At 47.6% G+C, this 21,125-nt stretch overlaps 1 protein-coding gene across 1 annotated transcript in view; it reads left to right on the top strand.

Moving 5' to 3' along the window:
* The window catches only part of Alk (ALK receptor tyrosine kinase), a 689,643-nt gene that overhangs the window by 656,591 nt on the left and 11,927 nt on the right, over positions 1-21,125 (top strand). The window contains exons 14-26 of the mRNA XM_074049423.1: positions 417-548; positions 1,579-1,723; positions 2,644-2,826; positions 4,017-4,115; positions 4,586-4,738; positions 5,267-5,371; positions 6,995-7,181; positions 8,251-8,341; positions 8,449-8,513; positions 10,285-10,414; positions 15,672-15,769; positions 19,064-19,156; positions 20,723-20,824. Of these exons, the coding sequence (XP_073905524.1) occupies positions 417-548; positions 1,579-1,723; positions 2,644-2,826; positions 4,017-4,115; positions 4,586-4,738; positions 5,267-5,371; positions 6,995-7,181; positions 8,251-8,341; positions 8,449-8,513; positions 10,285-10,414; positions 15,672-15,769; positions 19,064-19,156; positions 20,723-20,824 (1,583 nt within the window). The remainder of the gene's footprint in view (positions 1-416; positions 549-1,578; positions 1,724-2,643; positions 2,827-4,016; positions 4,116-4,585; positions 4,739-5,266; positions 5,372-6,994; positions 7,182-8,250; positions 8,342-8,448; positions 8,514-10,284; positions 10,415-15,671; positions 15,770-19,063; positions 19,157-20,722; positions 20,825-21,125) is intronic.

Genomic DNA, 21,125 nt, shown 5'->3' with positions numbered 1-21,125 from the left:
TTATGCTTCAGAGCTGTAATTTCTCCAAAAATCTCACTGCCTAGAGACAAAGTATGGCTCTCTGATTGTCTCCAAGGCCTCCTGCAATGATCTGACTATCCAACTCAATCCCTCCACTTACCCCAGTTCACCTTCCCTCCAGCCTATCTCACCACCTAGGGCTTTTTTTTTTCCTTCTTGAGTCCACAGGATCCTAACTGGTCCCACTTGTCATGGCATCTTATATCCAAGCTTTCCTTGTGACCCTAATAGTGCCCAATGTGACAGTTATTTGTGTGTGTTTTTTGTCTCCTCAACTCGACCAGAAGCTATGTGAGAGTTTGTTAGATGCTATCTTTAGACACATAAGGTCTGTTTGCTGGGAAGTAGCAAACCCTGGCCTGGGTGCAAACTCAATGTGCTTTTTATTTCTATAGACAAACCAATTAATCCAGAAAGTCTGCGTTGGAGAGAACAACGTGATAGAAGAAGAAATCCGCGTGAACAGAAGTGTGCACGAGTGGGCAGGAGGAGGAGGTGGTGGGGGTGGAGCCACCTATGTGTTTAAGGTGAGCTCAAGGTCTGCTCAGCCAGATTCTCGATGCTGTGAGGTCTGTGCATCGTGGTGTTATAGTCTCAGGACAGCTGCGAGAGAAACCCCTCCAATGCTCAGCCGCAGTTAAAGATGAGAAGCCAGAAGCTGAGGCCCAGAGGGACATGTGGTCTGCTCAACAAAGGGCAGCCCAGTTTCACCACACCAGGCCTCTGCCACAGAGTTCAGATGGTCACCCTCCAGATGTCTGTCCCAGGTGGACTTTTCTGACATCATTGCGGCCAGGCCAGAAACTAGCAAAGGCCTCTTGCTAGGTGCTTCCTTAAGCACAGTGATGCTGAGAGCTTAATCCTGAACTTGTGGGGGTCAGAGCCAGTAATGCCTTATAGTGGCGAGAAAGGAGAATGCAGGCAGCTTGCTTCTAGTCACCAGCAATCAGACCTCGGAAGAGCTTCAGGAAAGAGGCTGATGTAAGCAGCCTCCAAGGTCCATTCCAGCTCCATTTACAATCTGTTAATAGATATATACACATATATACCCTAGTAGGTTTTTCATGTTTGTTTTTTGGTATCCGGGTTTGAACTCAGGGCCTCCTGCTTGCTAGGCAGGTACCCACCACTTTAGCCATGCCCCCAGCCCTTTTTGCTTTAGTTATTTTTCAGATAAGATCTAGCACCTCCTACCTTTACCTCCTGTGTAGCTGGAATGACGGGCACATGCCGCCATACCTGGCTTGTTTATCGAGATGGGGGTCTTGCTAACTTTTTGCCTGGGCTGGCTTCAAACTATGATCCTCCCAATCTCCGTCCTGAGAAGCTGGGATAACAGGCATAAGCTACCATGCCCAGCTACCCTAGTAGTTTCTCTGGTTGAACTCCAACTGATACAGGCGCTGATGGGGGTTACTGCCATATGAGTTTCAGGCCAACAAACCACCTCAGACAGACAGGTAACCTCACAAAGAGTCAAACTTAAACCAGTGTTCAGGGTCTCCCTCGAGGATGCTTAGCTCAGTGTCTCCATCTCTGAATGTCTTCCCTGGCCAGATGAAGGATGGAGTGCCAGTGCCCCTAATCATTGCAGCCGGCGGTGGCGGCAGGGCCTATGGAGCCAAGACAGACACATTCCACCCAGAGAGACTGGAGAATAACTCCTCTGTTCTAGGGCTGAACGGCAATTCCGGAGCCGCAGGTAAAGCCCCACCCTCCCCCAGAAATCTCCCAGAGACTGTGTGGGCTTCATACAGATCCCCTTCAGGGGTCACGCCCCTGAAGGTATGTTAGTCACTGACCTCTGAGATGCTGGGAGCTCTGGCTCTTGGTGCCAATATCAAGGGAGGTAGGGCATCCTGGAGCCCAGGATGCCGCCTTGCAGACCTGAGGCTTGACGGCCAGCCCTGAATGCCAAGCTCAACATCCTAACCCTGCAGTTCACAAAGCTGATGAAGCACCACATCAGCCCAAGGGCCTCTGCCCAGCTCTATTTGCCCTGTTAAAGATCCAAGCTGGTTTCACATTTTAAACCCAGCTCCCTCTTTCTAGCAGCCAAAGCATCGTGAGGCCACCTGCACACCTTCACCTCTCAAATTCAACAATCCTTTGTAGAGGACACATGCTCACTCTCTCTTTAACATTAATATCATGAGGTGGTTCTTATTATCTTCAAGCTACAGGTGAAGAAACTGAGGCTCAGAGTGGGGAGGTCCATGGCCTGGGTTTCACAGCCATCAAACAAGGAAGCCCATGAGGCTATCTGGTGCCTGTTCCAGGATTCCTGCAAGAAACTCTAGTGCAATGACCTCTGAAGGCCCTTGACAATTGGCTGCAAAGACAGGGGCCCTACCTCTTATGAGGATAGGAAGCAGTTAATGAAATGAAGGTGAAGCACTTCAGAGACTGGCAGCCATGCAAGAAGGAGTTAGTGTCATGCTACCTGTCCCCAAATCCCTAAGGAAGCAGGCACAAGGTGCACTCTACACAAGCATGCTAAGCCAAACAGGTCTTCCCCCGAAGATAGCCCCAGGAACTGGAGCAGATGAGGGCTCCCTCAAAGCACACTTTGTCCTCCTTCCAACTCGCCAGCCTCAGGGAAGTGTTTCATCTTTCTTGCAGGTGGTGGAGGCGGCTGGAATGATAACACTTCCTTACTCTGGGCCGGAAAATCTTTGCTGGAGGGTGCTGCCGGAGGACATTCCTGCCCCCAGGCCATGAAGAAGTGGGGGTGGGAGACAAGAGGGGGTTTCGGAGGGGGTGGAGGGGGGTGCTCCTCAGGTGGAGGAGGCGGAGGATATATAGGTAAAGATGATTCGTGTTCAAGGTGTCACTCCCTCCCCCCTCTTAGTCCTAGGTACCTCCCCTCCCTGTCACCTCCTGTCCCCACCCAGCTCACCCTTCTCCCCTCTCCTCCCCAGTGTGGACTGTGATGTGACTGCACGCATCCCTTGGCCTGGCTAGGCCGGCCAGAGGCAGGGTGTTGGCTCCTGAGCCAGCATCCTGCCTCAAGGCTTCCTTAGTGACAGCATCAAGATCCCAAGTGATCCTTGATCTTCCCTGAAGCCAAAGAAACAAAGGCTTTGGCTTCTCAGACTGTCATCTGAGTCAGCCACAGCAAGGACCCACTCTGGAGTCCAGACTCCCCCAGTGCCACGCCTCCCTCTGGGTAGCCTGGCCAAGCCAGTTCCATAAAGGACTTGGTTACAGTTTCACTGGCTCCTTGCTCTCCCTTCCCTGCCCAGCCTGCCAGCTGCCAGAGCACTATCCTCCAGCCCAGCCCAGCCCAGCCCTCCAAAAGCAGCCTGCCTTTGACCCTAGCTGCCTTCAGAAGAGTCTTCTGAATGGGGAGCTGTGGGATGATGGATCTTCCTTCCCCTCCTTCTCCCCCCCAGATTAGGACACATTGCATGCACTGTGCCGTTTGTGTCTGTGTTGCTTTGACGCTGTGTGTAAGGTGCTTGTGTTAACCATGTGCTCTTCTTTTCTGATCCCTGTGTGGTGGGAGGAACCCAGGGGGGAGCCCCAAGAGAACCCAACCCCAGCTGAAAGGAGGGACAGGAGCCTGAAGGCACAGGGGCGCATCTCCCCACTCCCCAAACCTGACCCAATGGCACTGGAGAGCAACCTCCTCAGTGCTGCTGTCCAGGCTAGCCCTGGAAGAGGCCCCAGGAGTGTATTTTAACCTAAAGAGACTAGAACTATTTTGAACTCTTACACTGATTGCTTCGGGGTCTCAGCAGAATAATAGAGACCCTTCCCCAAAGAACTGACCCCAATCTAGAGGGGAAAATGGCCCACTTACCCAACATCTACTGAGCCAAGTCCCAAGTACAGCCTCTGTGCCCTGATCCTCCCTTCCCTCCCCAAATCCCCTGCCCCTACATCTCCCGAGACCCCCGACTCCGGCCAGAGCTGCATGCCCTGCTAATGCGCATGCGTGTTAAGATCTGGGCGCCCACCTCTGTGTCCAACTCTTCTCTGGTTTGCCTCAGGTGGCAATGCAGCCTCAAGTAATGACCCCGAAATGGATGGGGAAGATGGGGTTTCCTTCATCAGTCCACTGGGTGTCCTGTACACTCCTGCTTTAAAAGGTACCCCCTGTGCCAAACTTTAGCCAGTTTTCCCACCAAGCTAAAACTTCAGTTACTGATGTGTCCAGGATCCCAAGGCATGAAAAGTCCCTTGTAGACAAGTCTTCCTGTGGCTCTCATCTCATCATGTGTTCTGAAGGCAGGATGTGTGGTTTCTCATGGACATGAAAGCAGACAGTCTGGTGCTAGAAAATGCAGCAACAATAGCTGGCATCCCTGAGTCAGCCATCCTAAGGATCCTTCATGTGGATTCTCCCACCTACACACAAACATGGAACATCCTCAGTCTGAGCTCTGCTCACCAGATGCATGGGGAGACTTCCCTACACTGAGATGTGCATCTAGTGGCCTAGAACAGGGATCAGACAACCCCTAGTGAACAGCTGGCAACAAAGCTCAAAGGCAGAGAATGGGGGTACAGGGCAGTCTTCAAGTTCAACCAAAGAGTGACCCTCCCTCCTTATCATCAGTGATGGAAGGCCACGGGGAAGTAAATATCAAGCATTACCTAAACTGCAGTCACTGTGAAGTAGACGAATGTCACATGGACCCTGAGAGCCACAAGATTATTTGCTTCTGTGACCATGGGACAGTGCTGGCAGAGGATGGTGTCTCCTGCATTGGTAAGGAACAGCAAGGGGGAGGGGGAGGAAGCCAGGGCTGGAGCAACTGGTTTCCATAGTTCCAGGACAACTCTGGTTTACTTTTATAAGCATCCCGGTCCTCCCCTGCTGGTGTGGTCTGGCCAGCCTGATCCTGGTACCCAAGGTATCACTGGGGGAGCTCTCTACTGCTGGATCCTACTGAGTGTGGAGTCACCTAAGGTCCCCAAGTCTCTTCTATGTTCACTTCTGTTTCTTCTTCCCTCCTCATCCTATACTTGTGCAGTTAATGCTTTGGATCAATACTCAGGACTGATAATCATTCCCATTGAATTTTCCCTCCACCCAAAAGCTACTGTTGGGAGCCTGTAAGATCAGGATAAGCCTAGTATGTGCCCACAGTCCCTTGAAAAGGGAGGTGTGACAAGGTCTCCAGGGATGGAAAGCAGCAAGTGGCTTATGTCCTGGCTAGGGAGGATATTTCTTATGTAGGACCAACTCAGTAGAATAAGCACAATTGTCAGTGCCCTGTCCGGACCTGTTTTCCAGTGTCACCCACCCCAGAGCCCCACCTGCCACTCTCGCTGATCCTCTCCGTTGTGACCTCTGCCCTGGTGGCTGCCCTTGTCCTGGCATTCTCCGGCATCATGATTGGTGAGTATGGTAGAGCTCTGGGGCCTCCTAAGGAGGCAGGCAGGTATATCTGGCAGAGATGAATAGTGTCTCAGGCTGTGCCGTGGATGCCAAGGTGTCATTCTGTCCTAATAATCCCTGGAGCTGGGTGGGTAGCAACTAAAGCATCCCAGACCAAGCCAAAACAGAAACTCCCAACCCTCCACCCACCAGAGCACTTGGGGTTTCCTTAGAGGAAGCCCTGATGCTTGTCCTCAGCCCCAAAGTGGCCTCCTGGGAGCTTAAAGGGACAGGGACACTCACTCTTCAGTGGCAAAGACAATGGCAAGGCTTTCCCTGCACCCCTGACTTCACTCCCTGCTCTCATGTACTTCGTGGGCCCAGTCTTGGTTGGGTTCACTTCCTGTGTAACATTCAAGCCCCACTAGCCAGGTCCCCTCCCTTCAAGTAGAAAGAATGAAAAGCTGGCTTCTGAGCTTAATTCTATCTGGCCTGTGAGCCAATGTGAGCTGGTATGAGGTCACAGAGTCTCAGCATGGTCCAGCCATGAACCATGGTCCAGCTTACTGCTGGCAGTAAGATGCCGAAGACAGATGGGAAGGGACAGGAAGATAGGCAGAATAATGGGCTTCTGGGAGCATGGGCAGGCCAGCCCCCAAGAACAAGGGAATCTATGGAGGAACAGGGAGATGGTAGTGTGCGTTGCGTCCCCATATGGTGGCGTCCTTCAAAGGGACAGAATAATAACAGCTAACACTCATTGCCTGGCAATTTGCACATTTAGGATCATTAACTCCTGTGATCAGACTCTGGGGGGTTCCTGCAGAAGGGGCAGGAGATGGAGAAGCTGGGGAGCAAGGACAACCCTAACTTCTACCTGTCTGCTCCTCGTTCATTCTTCTGTCATTTGGCTCACTCCCGGTGGCAGCCTACCACCTTCCCAACCCTCCACTTTCCTTCTCTTCCTCAGTTACTGTCTCCTCTTAGGACTTCCACTCCCCCTCTAGCAAAAAAGAAAAGAAAAAGAAATCCTGTGCTCACGGTTGGCAGAGGAAGGGACTTAGCACTTAGCAGGTGGCATGGGCAGCACTTGTCCGGGCCTGCAGAACCCACCCTCTGCACCTGCATTTCCCCTGTCTCCCTGGAGTGCCTCTTAGAGCGTACTGGCATGAAGTTGTGATGGCAATAACAGCCACTCATGTGCCAAAGCGCTGTAGGGGTTTTCAAAAGCATTTTGTGTTGGTGAATTTGTTTCATTGTGACAAGCGCCATTATGTGGGGCAGGAAATACTGTCCAGAGAACTCATTTTCTAAGTAAGAGGTGACATTAGACAGAGCACAGATCTTTGGGCACCCGTTGACTGTGTGCCCAAGACAGTGTGACTGTTTTCTTGCTATGGGAAGCACAACTGTCCAGGACCCCGTCCATGCTGGGTTTGCACCAAGGCTGCCATGTCCCACTGGTTAACGGGACACTTTTACTTGTATAATCATTTTGTTAGTAAGTGTGATGGAAAGGTTTTGAATTCAAGGAAAGAGATGGAGATGTAGGGAGGCTTCTTGGAGGAGGTGGCCTGTACTGGACTTCCAGGGCCAGGCCACCTGGTCCAGACCCCATTGCAGCAGACTTCTGTCTGTCTACAGTGTACCGCCGAAAGCACCAGGAGCTGCAAGCCATGCAAATGGAGTTGCAGAGCCCCGAGTACAAGTTGAGCAAGCTGCGTACCTCCACCATCATGACTGATTACAATCCCAACTACTGCTTTGCCGGCAAGACATCCTCCATCAGTGACTTGAAGGAAGTGCCACGGAAAAACATCACCCTAATTCGGTAAGTGCCCAGGATGGCAGCAAGGGGGTGGGGGGGCTGGATGTCTTCATAGCATCATGGATTCCTCTAGCCACACAGGATCAGCAGAGCCAACCCTAGGGCACCCCAGCCTCCCAGTGGGACAAGGCTTAATGTTCAGAGCCATGTGAAGGTGCTGGTTTATTTTAACATCCTATATAAGAATAAACCCTATGGGGTTTATGCAGTGAGAGGAGGATTTGATGGGAAGAAGCAGGACTCTCCTCAAAATCTATTCAGACACCAGTCTCCTATAGTTCCTGGCCCCTCCCACTCCTCTGAATGCCCCACCTCTGAACATCTGGAGTTCCCTGTGCATTCCTCTGTCATTCACAACACTCCACAGCAAGTATTTGATAGTGATCTGTCACTGTCCCCAGGAGCATGAGCCTCTTCCAGGCAAGGACTATGTCTTATTCAACTTTGTGTCCCTAGTGGGTATCTTAAGAGTCACTAACTTCATTGAATGAATCCCTGGTTTCCAGTAACACAATAGCACAGATTGACTGAGTTATAAAGGAAACAAGTTTGTTTGGCTTACAGTTCTGGAGGTGCAGAGTCTGGGGGCCACAGCTGGGAATGGCCTTCTTGCTGGTAGAGAAACAGTACAGGGCATCACCTGGTGAAAGACAAGGAGCATGAATGTGTGTGTACATCTTCTCTCTCTCTCTCTCTCTCTCTCTCTCTCTCTCTCTCTGTCAGTCATGTGAGCTCCACCTTAATAACCTTATCTAATCCTAATCACCTCCCAAAGGCTCCACCTCTAAGCAGGAAATTGGGTTCCATTTCTACCCTCTTAATACCTCACAACTGGGATTTTTAGCACATGGACCTTGGAGGACACATTCAAACTATAGTAGAACCTCTTATCAGATTTCAGATAAAGAAATGGAGACCCAGGATGGCATAACAAAACCAAGTTAAAGGTGTAATTCCTCAGTCTTTGTCTTGTGTATGTCCTCTAAATGTGACCCTTGGACTCAGGGGCCCCGGCTGTCTCTTTAATGTGGACTACTTAACTTTGCCTCATCTTGCTTTGTCCTTGGCACAGGGGTCTGGGCCATGGCGCCTTTGGGGAGGTGTATGAAGGCCAGGTGTCTGGAATGCCCAACGATCCAAGCCCCCTACAAGTGGCAGTAAAGGTAAGAGGCAGCTCCTGTGTGAGCCTGGCCTTGGCCTGAGGTCTCTACAGGCTGCAACTCTCAGCTCACAGCCACCTCCTCCTTCCTACCCTCCCTTCTGTGCCCAGACGCTGCCAGAGGTGTGTTCAGAACAGGACGAGCTGGATTTCCTCATGGAAGCCCTGATCATCAGGTAAAGCCACAGAGAGCCCCCAGTCTGTTTCCCCACTCCTGAGAAGAACATAGAGATGTTTTTAAGAGATCGACATCTCTAAGAGAAATGCTATTGTCCCCAGCATATCCTCCCTCCCCAAGAGAAGACTCCCTAAAATGGAGCAACCCCAGATGGTTGTCTTAGAACATATCTGGGTGGACTAATAAATTGATTGATATTAATTATTCTGTCTACAGCAAGCCTCTTTTTTTTTCATTTTTCTTTTATTATTCATATGTGCATACAAGGCTTGGTTCATTTCTCCCCCCTGCCCCCACCCCCTCCCTTACCACCCACTCCGCCCCCTCCCTCTCCCCCCGACCCTCTCAATACCCAGCAGAAACTATTTTGCCCTTATTTCTAACTTTGTTGTAGAGAGAGTATAAGCAATAATAGGAAGGAACAAGGGTACAGCAAGCCTCTTGCTGTCACCCATTGCTCCTTGTTTCCTCACTTCTTCCTCAGAAATAGAGCATGCTAGTTTTTGACAGCAGAAGATAGAAGCTCACTGAAAGCAACTCTTCTGGAGTTCCCTACCCTTTTCTGGGCCCAGATCATAGACTGAGCATAAAGGAAATATAACCCTAATGTGATGGAAGGCTGCCCCACCTTGCATCCACACTAGCAGGTCTTGGCCAGCCTGCACTTCCTCCTGTAGTTCTGGAAATCTCAGTGATGGAGGCTCTGGGGGGAGGCGGGGGGCATCTGCTGTGACAGCACACAAGGAGGAGGATATTTGAACTTGAGATATGGAGGTGGCTTATGGCCCCCTCTTGCAGTAGGATGCCCCCACAAACATCCTGATCAATGAGGGTGACCCAGGATGATCCCTTGGAGGAAGTGTTAGGGGAACAAAGCCAGAGCAGTGTGAGCGATGTTTGTGAGCTCTGAAGACCAGGAGGACACAGAGGATAGCACCTTCTCTCAAAATAGGATATATGATTGTTTAATAAAACTTAGAAAGTGTGAGATTACATGCAAGGAGAGCCAAACCATTCAGTATCACTACTTGGTGACCCTCCTGTGTGTGTGGGTGTGTGGGTGTGGGTGTGGGTGTGTGTGGGGGGGTGTGGGTGTGTGTGTGGGGGGGTGGGGGGGTGGGTGTGGGGGTGGGGGTGTGTGTGGGTGTGGGTGTGGGTGTGTGTGTGGGTGTGTGGGTGTGGGTGTGTGTGGGTGTGGGTGTGTGTGGGCGGGTGTGGGTGGTATATACATACGTGGAATTTTCTAGCCCCACTGCCCTGTGTATCCTGATATGACAAGAAAACCTAAGTCTCCAGGTCTCTTATCCCAACCCAGTCTTCCCTGTGAGGCATCTATAGGAGACTGCAGGGACCAGTGAGGCCACCCCCTCCTCCTGGCTCTTTCACACACTGTGACCTGGCAACCCATGCAGCCCTTCTCCGGAGCCTAAGCCTTCCACTTTTGCCTGAGGCCTTCCTCAGAGAGCTCAAGCATGAATTAATTCACTGATATCTGAAAAAGATGCTCACCTGTCCAACACACATGCTTCATTAGCCTCAGTCCACTCAATGTCCTCCCACCCCAACCAAATTCTCGCCTGCAAACTGAACTCCTGTGGGGCCTGCCCTGCCTTCCCCTCTGCTGAACAGGAAGGTCACCTGGGGCTCAGCAGGGACCCCTTATCTACTCACCTACCCAATGTGGCTGCTGAAAGCATGACTTTGCATCCTGCTTCTCCTGCTTAAGGTTATCAGCTCAATTAAATTCGCTTGCCCCTTCTCCCCTGCAGCAAATTCAACCACCAGAATATTGTGCGCTGCATTGGCGTGAGTCTGCAGGCATTGCCCCGATTCATCCTGCTGGAGCTCATGGCAGGCGGAGACCTTAAGTCCTTCCTGCGGGAGACACGCCCTCGCCCGGTGAGTGAGAGCCAGTGCTTGCTTCAGTGGCTGTGCCAGGAAAGGAGCAGGGGACAGGGGGGCAGTCGGGGAAGCAGTGGATTCCACAAGATCCCAGGAGTCTACTCTGGGGCTTGGACATTAGGAATAGCCAGGACAGGTTGGATAATAGCTGAACCCAGCCCCAAGAAGCCTGAGCAAGGCTTGCACAATGTATTCCATAGCCTGACTCCCTGTTTATGTCCTGGTGACTCTGGAACATCAAATTCAAGACACACTCAGAGGGGAATTTTCATACCAGCCATGTTACTCACTCTCCATCAGCTCATTCTGAACCCACTGATCTTCTTTCTCAACATCCTGATTTTGTCATTTTCTATGAAAAAGAAAGTGCTGGAATATTTAGGAAGGTGCCATATGCACCTATAGTATTATGGATAAGGGGAGAGTTTGGGGGAGTAAAGAGGTCTAGGGTGGACACAGGAAACCCAAGATCCATACACTGCATGGCCATCAGACACCATGTGGCAGGCTGGAGCATATCAGACATGGTTTGAAATTACAAAGCCCAGTAGTCCAGCCACCCAGAGTCCAGTGCCTGTCTCTGCAGGGCCTCCAGGAGGCCCTGGTCACTAGGAACTGGAGCAGAGCAGACCCCAGTTAGAATCTGAGCTTCCTTGGAACCACAAAAGGAAGACTTGTATGGCATGAACAGTGACCATCCTCTGCACCCCAGGAAGCAGAGCCTGGCAGCCACTCTGCGACAGAAAACCAAGAACTGAGCGCACTGCTCACAGGGACTCAGAGTGGTGGCAGAATCCCTGGAATGTGATGGCTGTTCTAATCTTCACTTCAATCAGGTTCAGTTTAAAATACCTCTACCTTAGGAGCCTTCTACTGTTTCTACAAGCCCCTGGTTGTCCCATATTGGCACCTAAGAAAAGACCCTTTGAAAAGACCCAGCAGGAGGAAGGAGGAGAGAAAAACTGACCTCTTCTCACAATAATCCTCATCGGCATTATTGTCCTCACAGCTTTCACAATTCCCAACACCACCCTGTGAAGTAGACAGTGCAGATCTCCCCCTACTTTACAGATGAGAGAACTGTGGCCCAGAGAGGCTATTGACTTGCCAAAGCTACACAGGGAGCAGAAAAGCTGGAACTAGAACTCAGGACTTTTGATTCCTGGTCCAGTGTCCTCTCCAGCCTCCCATACTGTTCCTCTCTGGGAAGCCATGAGAGCCAAGGTGACAGCCAATACTGCCAGCCCTAGAAACATCTCTGCCAGAGTCTAAGCATCAGTTCTCTGGCTTGCTACCACAACCCACCCAAGTCAGGCAGAGCCTCTGGCTCTTGTATCCTGGCAGAGGTCATGTGGGGGAACTCAAGGATCACACTTTGGGAGGAGGCATAGCCCTGGTGTACCCATGGGACATTCATGAGGCTGAAGGAAGGAAGTACTGTGAATACAAAGGAGCGGGAGCTCTTTGCAAGGCGAGTCTGGGAACCAATCACTTAGCAAGTCCAAGAAGTTTGAGGTAGGAGTGAGGAGCAGGGCTTCTCTGTCTCCTGCAGGCAAAGGTGACCTCTGTTTTGAAGATGAAAGACAATTAACTATTGTCCCAGAAAACAAACAGTCCAGGAAAGGCATATCCTTGATGCCTCCCACTGTCTCCCACCCAAACAGTGCCACCCTCAGGAGGGTTAGGCCTGCTGCCTCATTCTGAGCTCTAATAGCAGGCCCTTCCCTGAGGGATGCCTACAAGAAAGTTGCCTGCCCTTGGGAGAGCCACTTCTCAGATTAGGGTCCCACCTCCCAAACCTGCTCTTATAACCCTTGGTCCCATTTTTCCTTTGTGTGGCTTTCCTTGTTTATACACCCAAGTCCCCATGAACTATACCCAGGTAGCACCCCAACCATCTTGCTGGCCATCTCCCACCCCCACCCATCCCAGGTGACCTGTCTTTCTTCAGGTCCTGGCACATTAGGGCAGCTTCACATGTTGAAGTCCTGTGCTCCAAGGTGACCTGTGCTAATCTAATGTTCTTAGCAGCAAATATGCTGGGGTTCAGGGGTATTGTTCAGTTTCCCCCATGATACACAAGGTCACAAAATGCAGCTTAGAAAGATAAGCATTAGCCTGACTGTAAAAAAGGAGCACAATTTCTGGTGGACAGAGGAGGCCAAGACCAGTGAGTCCACTACAGAATGAAGCAGGAAGGAGCCCAAGGAACTCGGGGTGAAGAAACGTGTACTGGAGAGACAGTGTGTAGAGCTGTGCCTCCAGCTTCTGGAGCTCACTGGCCTGAGTCCTCCAGGATTCATTTGCTTGAATCACTCAGAGATTCAGGGATTGCCTGATGGTCTCTATGTGTAGACAACAGACTGGAGTGTAGATAGACAGGGCTCTGTCCTCACTCCCTGCCAGCACTGAGACGCTGTAGTTCCACAGACCTTAGATCAGGATCTGAGGACCTTAGAGATGGCATCAGGGGCTCCGAGTTCATTCAGGTAACAGGTATACTGACATGAAGTGATGGAACAGAGGCAAAATCACAATGGACAGGATGGATGCTCAGATCAACCAGGTCTGCCATGGAAACAAAATTTATGAGTACTGATGAAAACATTGCTTGGCCTCAGGACTCCACCTCTTCAAGAATGAAGGCCCCTTTTTAATGTCAAAAATTTCTCAGAACCAACATTTATTCAGCAAGCTCTTGAGAGCTTGCTGTATGCCAGGTACAGGTAACAGCTGTCTTTCAGTATCCATTGATTCAGCCAACAGTGACAAAAGCCATTCAGAAGTCAGTAATTTCTTTATTAAAGGTGTAGGCCATTGGCCAAGTAGTGTCTGTATCTATTTGGAGTATGGTAATATTTATAGGTAATGGCTCAGTAGAAGATGCTGTGTACAGGTAATTTCCTGCAGGTCCACTGTCTGCAGGTGAGAACCTCTGATTTGGACTATGCTTATGTTTTAATCTTTAATTTGGCTTCAACAATACCAATGCTGGCTCCAAATACATGAATGGGTCTCCAGTGCCAAGGAAAGTCAGTCCACTTCAGGAAGCAGGAATGATAAGGGCCCAAGAGCACGAACTTCTCATCACTTTTTCTAAAAATTTTTGCTGCCTTTTGTATTTTACATTCCCTGTCTGCACTCTTTGCTTTTTTTTCTTTCATCTTCCCTGTTCATCTCTGTATGCATTGATTATAAAATATACCCCAATTTCATTTTTTACTGGTGGATGAGTTCCTTCCCCACGTCCTGTCATTCTTCATCTCTAACTAGTAAAAAGGGAGGGGCTTTGGGGTGAAAAGCAGTGGTAGCTAGCGTGCATGAGACCCTGGGTTCAATCCCCACCCATTACCACAAAAAAAAATGGGAAGGGGACAGAGTATCAATATTATTGTGTCTTTTTTTAGTATATATTATCTTTTTGGAGTAGCTCCTCAGAAGCTACAACACCAAACAAACCATTCCTGTTTTTTCACCTATAACAGTAGAATATTGACCTAAATACCAGTGCACTGAGGTGCTACATGTGTGTGCACACAAGTGCATACACACACACACACACACACATGTACATACCACAAACCCACACCCACACCATGGTTGCTGCTACGCAGACTGCTTAGTAGAACAGTGAGCCCTGAAAACCCTGGTCCCTGAGCTGAAGCCAGGCAAGAAGTAGTCCCTGCAGTGCTCAGGCCCCAGACCATGTGAGACAGCTGGGTCCTGGAACTGTGAGTGATGGAGGCTCAGACACAGAGACTAGAGGGAAGACAATTTTCCTCAAGGCCCTACCACAGCCAGGACCAGGTCCTCCTTTGGTTTGCACACATCACCCAGAGTCACCAGCTTTTCTACCTCTCTGAGGCTTAAACAACCAACATAGTCTTAGAGGGATGTGTTAGTCAGTTTCACATTACTGCAACAAAACACCTAAGGCAATTCACTTATTAAGAGAAAACAATTATTTTGGCTCATGGTTCTATAGGTTCCAGTCCAAGATTAGGCGGCACCATTACTTTGGACTTCCAGCAAGAGCAGCAAATTATGGCTAAAATATGTGGTAGAACAAGCTACTTACATCTCAAGCCAGGAAACAGAGAGAGACTGGAGACCAGGGTCCCACAATCCCCATCAAGGGCATGCCCCCAATGACCTAAGGACCTCCCACTAGACCCACTTGGTCCCCAATACCACCATTCTGGGACAAGTCTTTAACACAGGGACTTTTGGGGGGGACCCCAACGCAGGGGGTCTGATTTGATTGCCCATCAGTGCTTTTTTGCACATATATTTGAAGTGCACCCCTCTAGGTAAATCCTAGTGCAGAGCTGTAATCAACCAACTAGCCACCTGACACTGGCACCCAGACGCGCCAGCTTTGTGCTGGATACCATGGAAGGAAAAGATTAAGTTCCTCTCTCAGAGACCTGAAAGTTTACATGGGGCATGGTAAAATAAACATAGAACAATACAACAAAGTGAATAGGACACTCCCTGGTGAGGTGCTACTCATACTTCAGGGATTTAGGAATGAAAAGAAAGGACAAGATGAAATACTACCTTCTGAAAAGACTTCATGGCACTCAACCACGCTGTCCAAGAGGCTAAGAGGGGATGCAACCCTAGGTGAGGTGACATTTCCTTTTGTATGAAAGAGACTTCATATAGAACAGCTTGAGATGGATCTTAAATGTCCAGCATTTTCCGAAAGCTCTTCATTTTTTAATCCATTTTAAGTCTAGATCTTCTTGAAGAAAATTATTTTTAAAAAATATTTGAAGGCCGGGGAGATGGCTCAGTGGTTGGTAGAGCACTTGCCTAGCATGAGCACAGCCCTGGGCTTAATCCCCTGCACCACAAAGAAAACAAATTAAGATCTCTAAATAAAGGATTTTTGAAACATTGTTTATAGATTTACAGAATTCAAATGTTTATGTAGGCTCAGAGAGAAGAATGTACAGAATACAATAAGAGAGAAAGGACGTGACCCCATGCTGGATTCCTAAGGTTTGGGCATCCCCAACCCACTGCACCGTGGATTCACCTGGAAAGCTTTCAAAAGTGCAAAGCTGTGCCTACCCAGTGAGATGGATTCCTGGGCCTAGGGTAGGGCCAGGCATCTGACTTTTTAAAAGCCTCCAATTGATTTCTAGAGGGAAGTCAATGTGGTGACCACTGGTTAAATAGCCAGAATTCTCCCATCTTCCCTTCTCCCCTCGGAGCCTCATCACTGGATCACTTCTGTCTCCCATAGAATCAGGCCTCCTCCCTCGTCATGCTGGACCTTCTGCACGTGGCTCGGGACATTGCCTGTGGCTGTCAGTATCTAGAGGAAAACCACTTCATCCACCGGTGAGTCATAGTGACCTTGCTCCACCCACAGGCTTCTCTACACTTCCCTGCGTGTCCCAAGGGCCAGATTTCCCCCTTTTAGAACAGAACATTCTCTCTCCAGAGCTGTTTGAATGATTTAGCTGTTTGTTTTTGAGAGCATACCTGACTGTCTCAGGGCTTCCCCTGCCCGTATAAAATGGGCTATCATACAATCTCCAGGTTGGAGCTGGAGGCCTGTGAATTATTCAGGACCTTCTGTGGGCCTCCAGCCTATATCTTGAAAGTTCAAGTCCTAGATCACTTTAAGGTTCTCCCATCCAGAAAACTGGGCTTCTTAAGAGAAAGTTAAAGGCACTCCTTTTTCACGTATTTGATGATGGGTCACTCAAAGGCAGGGGCCGGGTTTTCCTCATTCATTTTCATACCCCTGGCATATAGTAGGGACACCATAAATATTTGTCGAATAATTTTTTTCTGAAATGAAGTCCAACAATTACTTTCTTTACTTCTGCATGTCTGTCATTTCCATATATGGTCCATTTCCATATATGGTCCCTGTTTAAGTGCTGTTTGGACTGAGGTGTCACATCTACATTTAGTGCTGTAAACATCACAGATTACATGTTTCTTTCTTTGAGAATGTTGATGACACCTTGATCTGAAACTGGAAAAGTAGAATATATTATTTGGGTCTTTGCAAATCTTTTCCTAATGATTTGCTTTTAATTCAGTAAATAATAGCCTGTTGAAGTCACAATTATTTATTAAAACACATCTTCAAAGAGCTTACGGCATGTTCATCATAATTAGAATGTAGAGATTCTGTATGAGCTTAGGAGTAGGAAAGTGTTTGTGTGTATCACAAGCTATGTTTTCTCCCTAATTAAGTGGGGACACTAGAGATCAGGACATATACTCACCTAATTTCCCAAAGTCACTCCTACAATAGGTCAGAAATCTCTTACAATAACTCATCCCATTGCTGCCACTTCAGAATTTTGGTCTGAAGTTCTTCCTCTTAATTATAACCCTTCTAACTTGCACGTCAGTCTGCCTGATAGTAATAATGGGAACAAAAGAGGAACTAGTTCCATGTCCTCATCCAAAGCCAAAGAGCAGCTTAGTCCTGTCCTGCCCCTTTCATTGTACTCAGAACATTGCATAAATCTCAACTGTCATTGCTCAGTCAAGACAAGGTTGTGCTCCTTTTAGAAGTCATCCTTGGTCAGATCCACCTTCCTACCTTCTGTCCACATCCTTTAAGTCTGGATTCATTTCAGAACAACCTTCAGATGTCTCCCTTTCCTTCTCGTTGAAACCACTTCTTTTACATCTCCACCCATGTTTGGCACCATAGCTTACAGTGTTTCTGGCTAACAGGTCACACCCATCCTTCTTCTGACATTCTGAAATCTGCTTTCTTAGAGTGGCCACGCATCCTGATGATATCCTTTGCTCTGGTATAGAAAAGAGGATCACATTCTCTCACAATTACTATAATTCCCAGACCTGTAAATAGTTACTGAAGGTTGGAATTAGATCCCAGGGTAATACTTTGTTGATCTGTGTAGCTTTTTTAACAAAGTAAATTGTCAAAGATCAAGCGTGTATCAGATGACCTATTTTAATTAAAAAGAAACTTCTGGTAGAAATCATCCATCTTCGTAATTTCTTCAGGGGTCATTTGGTAACTGGTATTAGGAAAGCACCTTTTTACATCTTCCAACTAGATAAGAGGTTCACTGTTTACTTCCATGGCAGAATTACCTCTACTTCTCCCTCTGCCTCCCTCCTGCATCTGCTCTTCAGATTCATGCTCTTCCATAACACACCTTCTGAATTCAGAGTGGAGCTCCCTCACCAGAACCACATGCTCCCATTCTTTTTTTTAGTAAATCCGTTGCTTTCAGACATGGTTTACTGCAGTTGCAAGAGTTATGTACCACTCTATCAACTTTTTGTACACTCTATGATACTACATTTACTTCCTTGTCATTAAATTCAAGATCACTTTTTTAAGCTACTATTTCATATGCATCAGCATAAAGACCTTTCTGGAGTCATAAATATTGTTCCTGGTCTACTTCACTATATTTCTCTGGAGAATTAATGGCTATATATCCAACTGTTTTTCTTCTTTTTGATGTCATACATTTTATGCTTTTATGGTTTTATTGCAGACTTTTTTACACAATTGCCCCTCAAAATTCATCTTAAACCTTATGTATCAGGCCAGTGGTGTTAATAACACCTATCTCCCACCCCAGCCCATTGTTCTTGTTTCTTAAGCCATGATCTCTGATCCACGTCCTATTTTTTAAATACTATCTTAGCCAGTTGTTTATTCTCTAAATTCTTTCTCAACCAAAGACTACAACCTTTGTGAAGTCATTCGATAACATGAAAACACCATTTGTGCCCCCTAAGTTACTTCTTGCTTTTTCTGCACAGAACTATAATATTATTAGAGACCATTCCAGACTTCTGGCTGCAGCCTTGATTCCCACATGCATGTCAATGGGTAAGCAGCCAGATAGTCAAGGCGGGTGGGGTCTTACAAGGCTCCCGACCATGCCTCAGACCCATGCTGCAGAAACCGGGCCATCGGGAGCCTGACAACAAAGTAGCTTAAACTCTTACCTGAAAGAAGTGATTTTTGAGTCATTTAGCTTAGCAAAGGCTTTAGATGAAAGCATGGGTATAAGAACCATAATGGCCGTATTTTTTCTAAACTAGAAATAGTTGAGATGTCTTAATCTATGAGAATGGGATATCTTGGAAGTCGTGCTGTTCCAGAACACTTCTACAAACAACTGGCAAAAACCAACCTATAGTCTGTACATAACTACAGCCAACACCAAACAGCATTTCTTATGCCTCTGTATTACCTGCTTTTAGCTTAAATCTTTAATAAAATGAGGATAATTATACCCTCATACAAGGGTAATTATATCCCTGTATCTCACATGGTTGTGAGAATTAGATATGAAACACCTAGAACACATAGAAAAAGGCCAATAAATTCCAGATCCTATTATAGTTATTTTCATTATTATTGTCCCATTAAACATTTTCAATCATTTCCCCCAATCTTTTCTCATTTCCCTGTTAGTTCTGAGGTCTAGAATTAATTCTCCTATCTATTTCTTCCATACTGAGCTATAACAAAGGAAATATAGGGAAAAGGAAAAAAGAATAGAACTGTTTTTGAACTTTAGATTGGAGGTGAAGATCCTAGCGATGGATATTATACACTTGTCTTCCCAGGTTAAAATCAGAAAACACATTTTCTCATTTTTTTTTTCTCCCCAGGGACATTGCTGCCAGAAACTGCCTCTTGACCTGTCCCGGGAGTGGAAGAATAGCAAAGATTGGGGACTTTGGGATGGCCCGAGACATCTACAGGTGAGAAGGCTACTGACCCCTGTTGAAGCCTCTGTCCGCCACCCCATCCTCTCAGACAAGCAGCCCATGGCTGCCTTTACCTTACATCATTTCCTGCTACCTTGTCAACTTTGCACATGAAATTTCAGTGAGTTCCTTCCAGGATATGGAAAACCTTAATTAATGTCATTCCTTTGGGTCTAGTTCTAAGCAATAACTGACACTAGGTTCTTAATTAGGCTGCCTCTCTGGTTCCATCCCTCTACTTCTGCCATGTTCTGACACACGGAATAACTTGGATACTTGATATGGGATAAACTTCCTAGTGAGCTTTATGAGGTACTCAACTCCTCCCCTCAATGCTCAAGAATTCTAAGTAGATGCCATCCCATCTGTCGCCCCAGGCCCAAGCTCCCCAGGACTGACAGGGCACTGGGTCAGCTTGCCTTGCCCACACCAGGAGACACAGGAGTATAGTTCAAAGCCCAGAGATGCTTAGCTTAGTTTCCCTGCTTTTTCCGTCACATTCTCAAGGCTACATAAAAAATATTTTTAACTTAAAAAAAATGCTTCTAGGCTGAGGATGTAGCTCGGAAGTGGGTTAGGAATAGCCTTCCAAGAGAGCTTCTAGCCTTCCAGCTCCATCCATGCCTCTCTGTGATGCTTTCCCTGTACCTTACTCCTGTCTCACATACAGCCAGTCAATGTCACCACACCCACTACTTTATCATGTTCAGTGACTGTACTGCAATTGCAGATGTGTCGGTTTCTTCTGCTAAAATTGTATCCTTGGGAAAGAGCCTTTGATGATTTATGTCCTCAGCATGTAGCGAAGTACCTGGCACATATTAACACTCAGTATATGTTTACTGAAGTAATTAATTAAGATGAGAAGCTTCCTCCCGTAACATACCCAGACACAGAACACCAGGCTAGGTGTGGAATTGGTTTAAAAGGTAGATGACTTAATTTATTAGTTTTTATCAGTGAGGTACATTAATGATACTACTGATGAAAACTAATAAATTAATTCATCTGTGTTTTAAGTAAACTTCAGGCCCAGCCCTGTGTTCTCTGGCTGTGTGTATGTGTTGGGGGAGCAGCCTCCTGTCAGCTGTCTAGATTATTTGGTGAGTGCCTAAACTGAACTAAATGCTGCTGTGTATGTTCCATGGAGGACTCAAAATGAGTAAGACACAAACTCTGCTCTCAGTTCTCCCATTTTGGATCTTGCATTACTGCAGGCCATCAGAAACACAGTGTACTTATAAGGTTGGATTAATGTTATTTACTGTGAGTTATAATAAACAAAACCCAACGGGGAAATCTAAACACCTGCTACCAGGGATCTTAGTCATTGCATAGATCTTTTCCTTTGTGCCTCTAGTGGGCCATTAAGTGACACCGAAGTTCTTAACTAAATGATCTGTATTTCCTTGCTCTCCTCTGGAACCATCAAGGACTCCTCGTTAATTTCAGTCCCTTAATGGCTAGACTATCTTGCTGTCACTTTCTCAAGTTTCCTAGCAGAGCTTTGGTTTAGTGCCACCTCCAGATCCAAACTTGGTTTCCTCTTCTTCCCCACAGGGCCAGCTATTATAGAAAGGGAGGGTGTGCCATGCTGCCAGTTAAATGGATGCCCCCAGAGGCCTTCATGGAAGGAATATTTACTTCTAAAACAGACACGTGGTGAGTTTCTCTGCTGGGCTCCTCCATGTCTCACTGAGGCTTTACGTGGTGCTCCTGGGCCAAACAATCCACACACCTCATGGAGCCCCTGTGCTAGTAGGGAAAGGGAAGGGGAAGAAAAGATTTGCTATACCCTACAGTAGTGGCTCTCAAGTGTTATATATAGCAGAATCATCAGAAAGGCTTCTTAAAGTACAGATTATTAGATTTTGCCCCAAGAGTTTATAATTTAGAAAGTCTGAGATCTGCTGAACACTTGCACTTCTAACAAGTTCCAAGTGATGCTGACTTTGCTGGCTGG

This window comes from Castor canadensis, chromosome 12 (genome assembly GCF_047511655.1).
Source record: "Castor canadensis chromosome 12, mCasCan1.hap1v2, whole genome shotgun sequence".
In the NCBI taxonomy this organism is placed as follows: Eukaryota; Metazoa; Chordata; class Mammalia; order Rodentia; family Castoridae; genus Castor; species Castor canadensis.
This window is presented reverse-complemented; position numbering and strand designations above follow the sequence as displayed.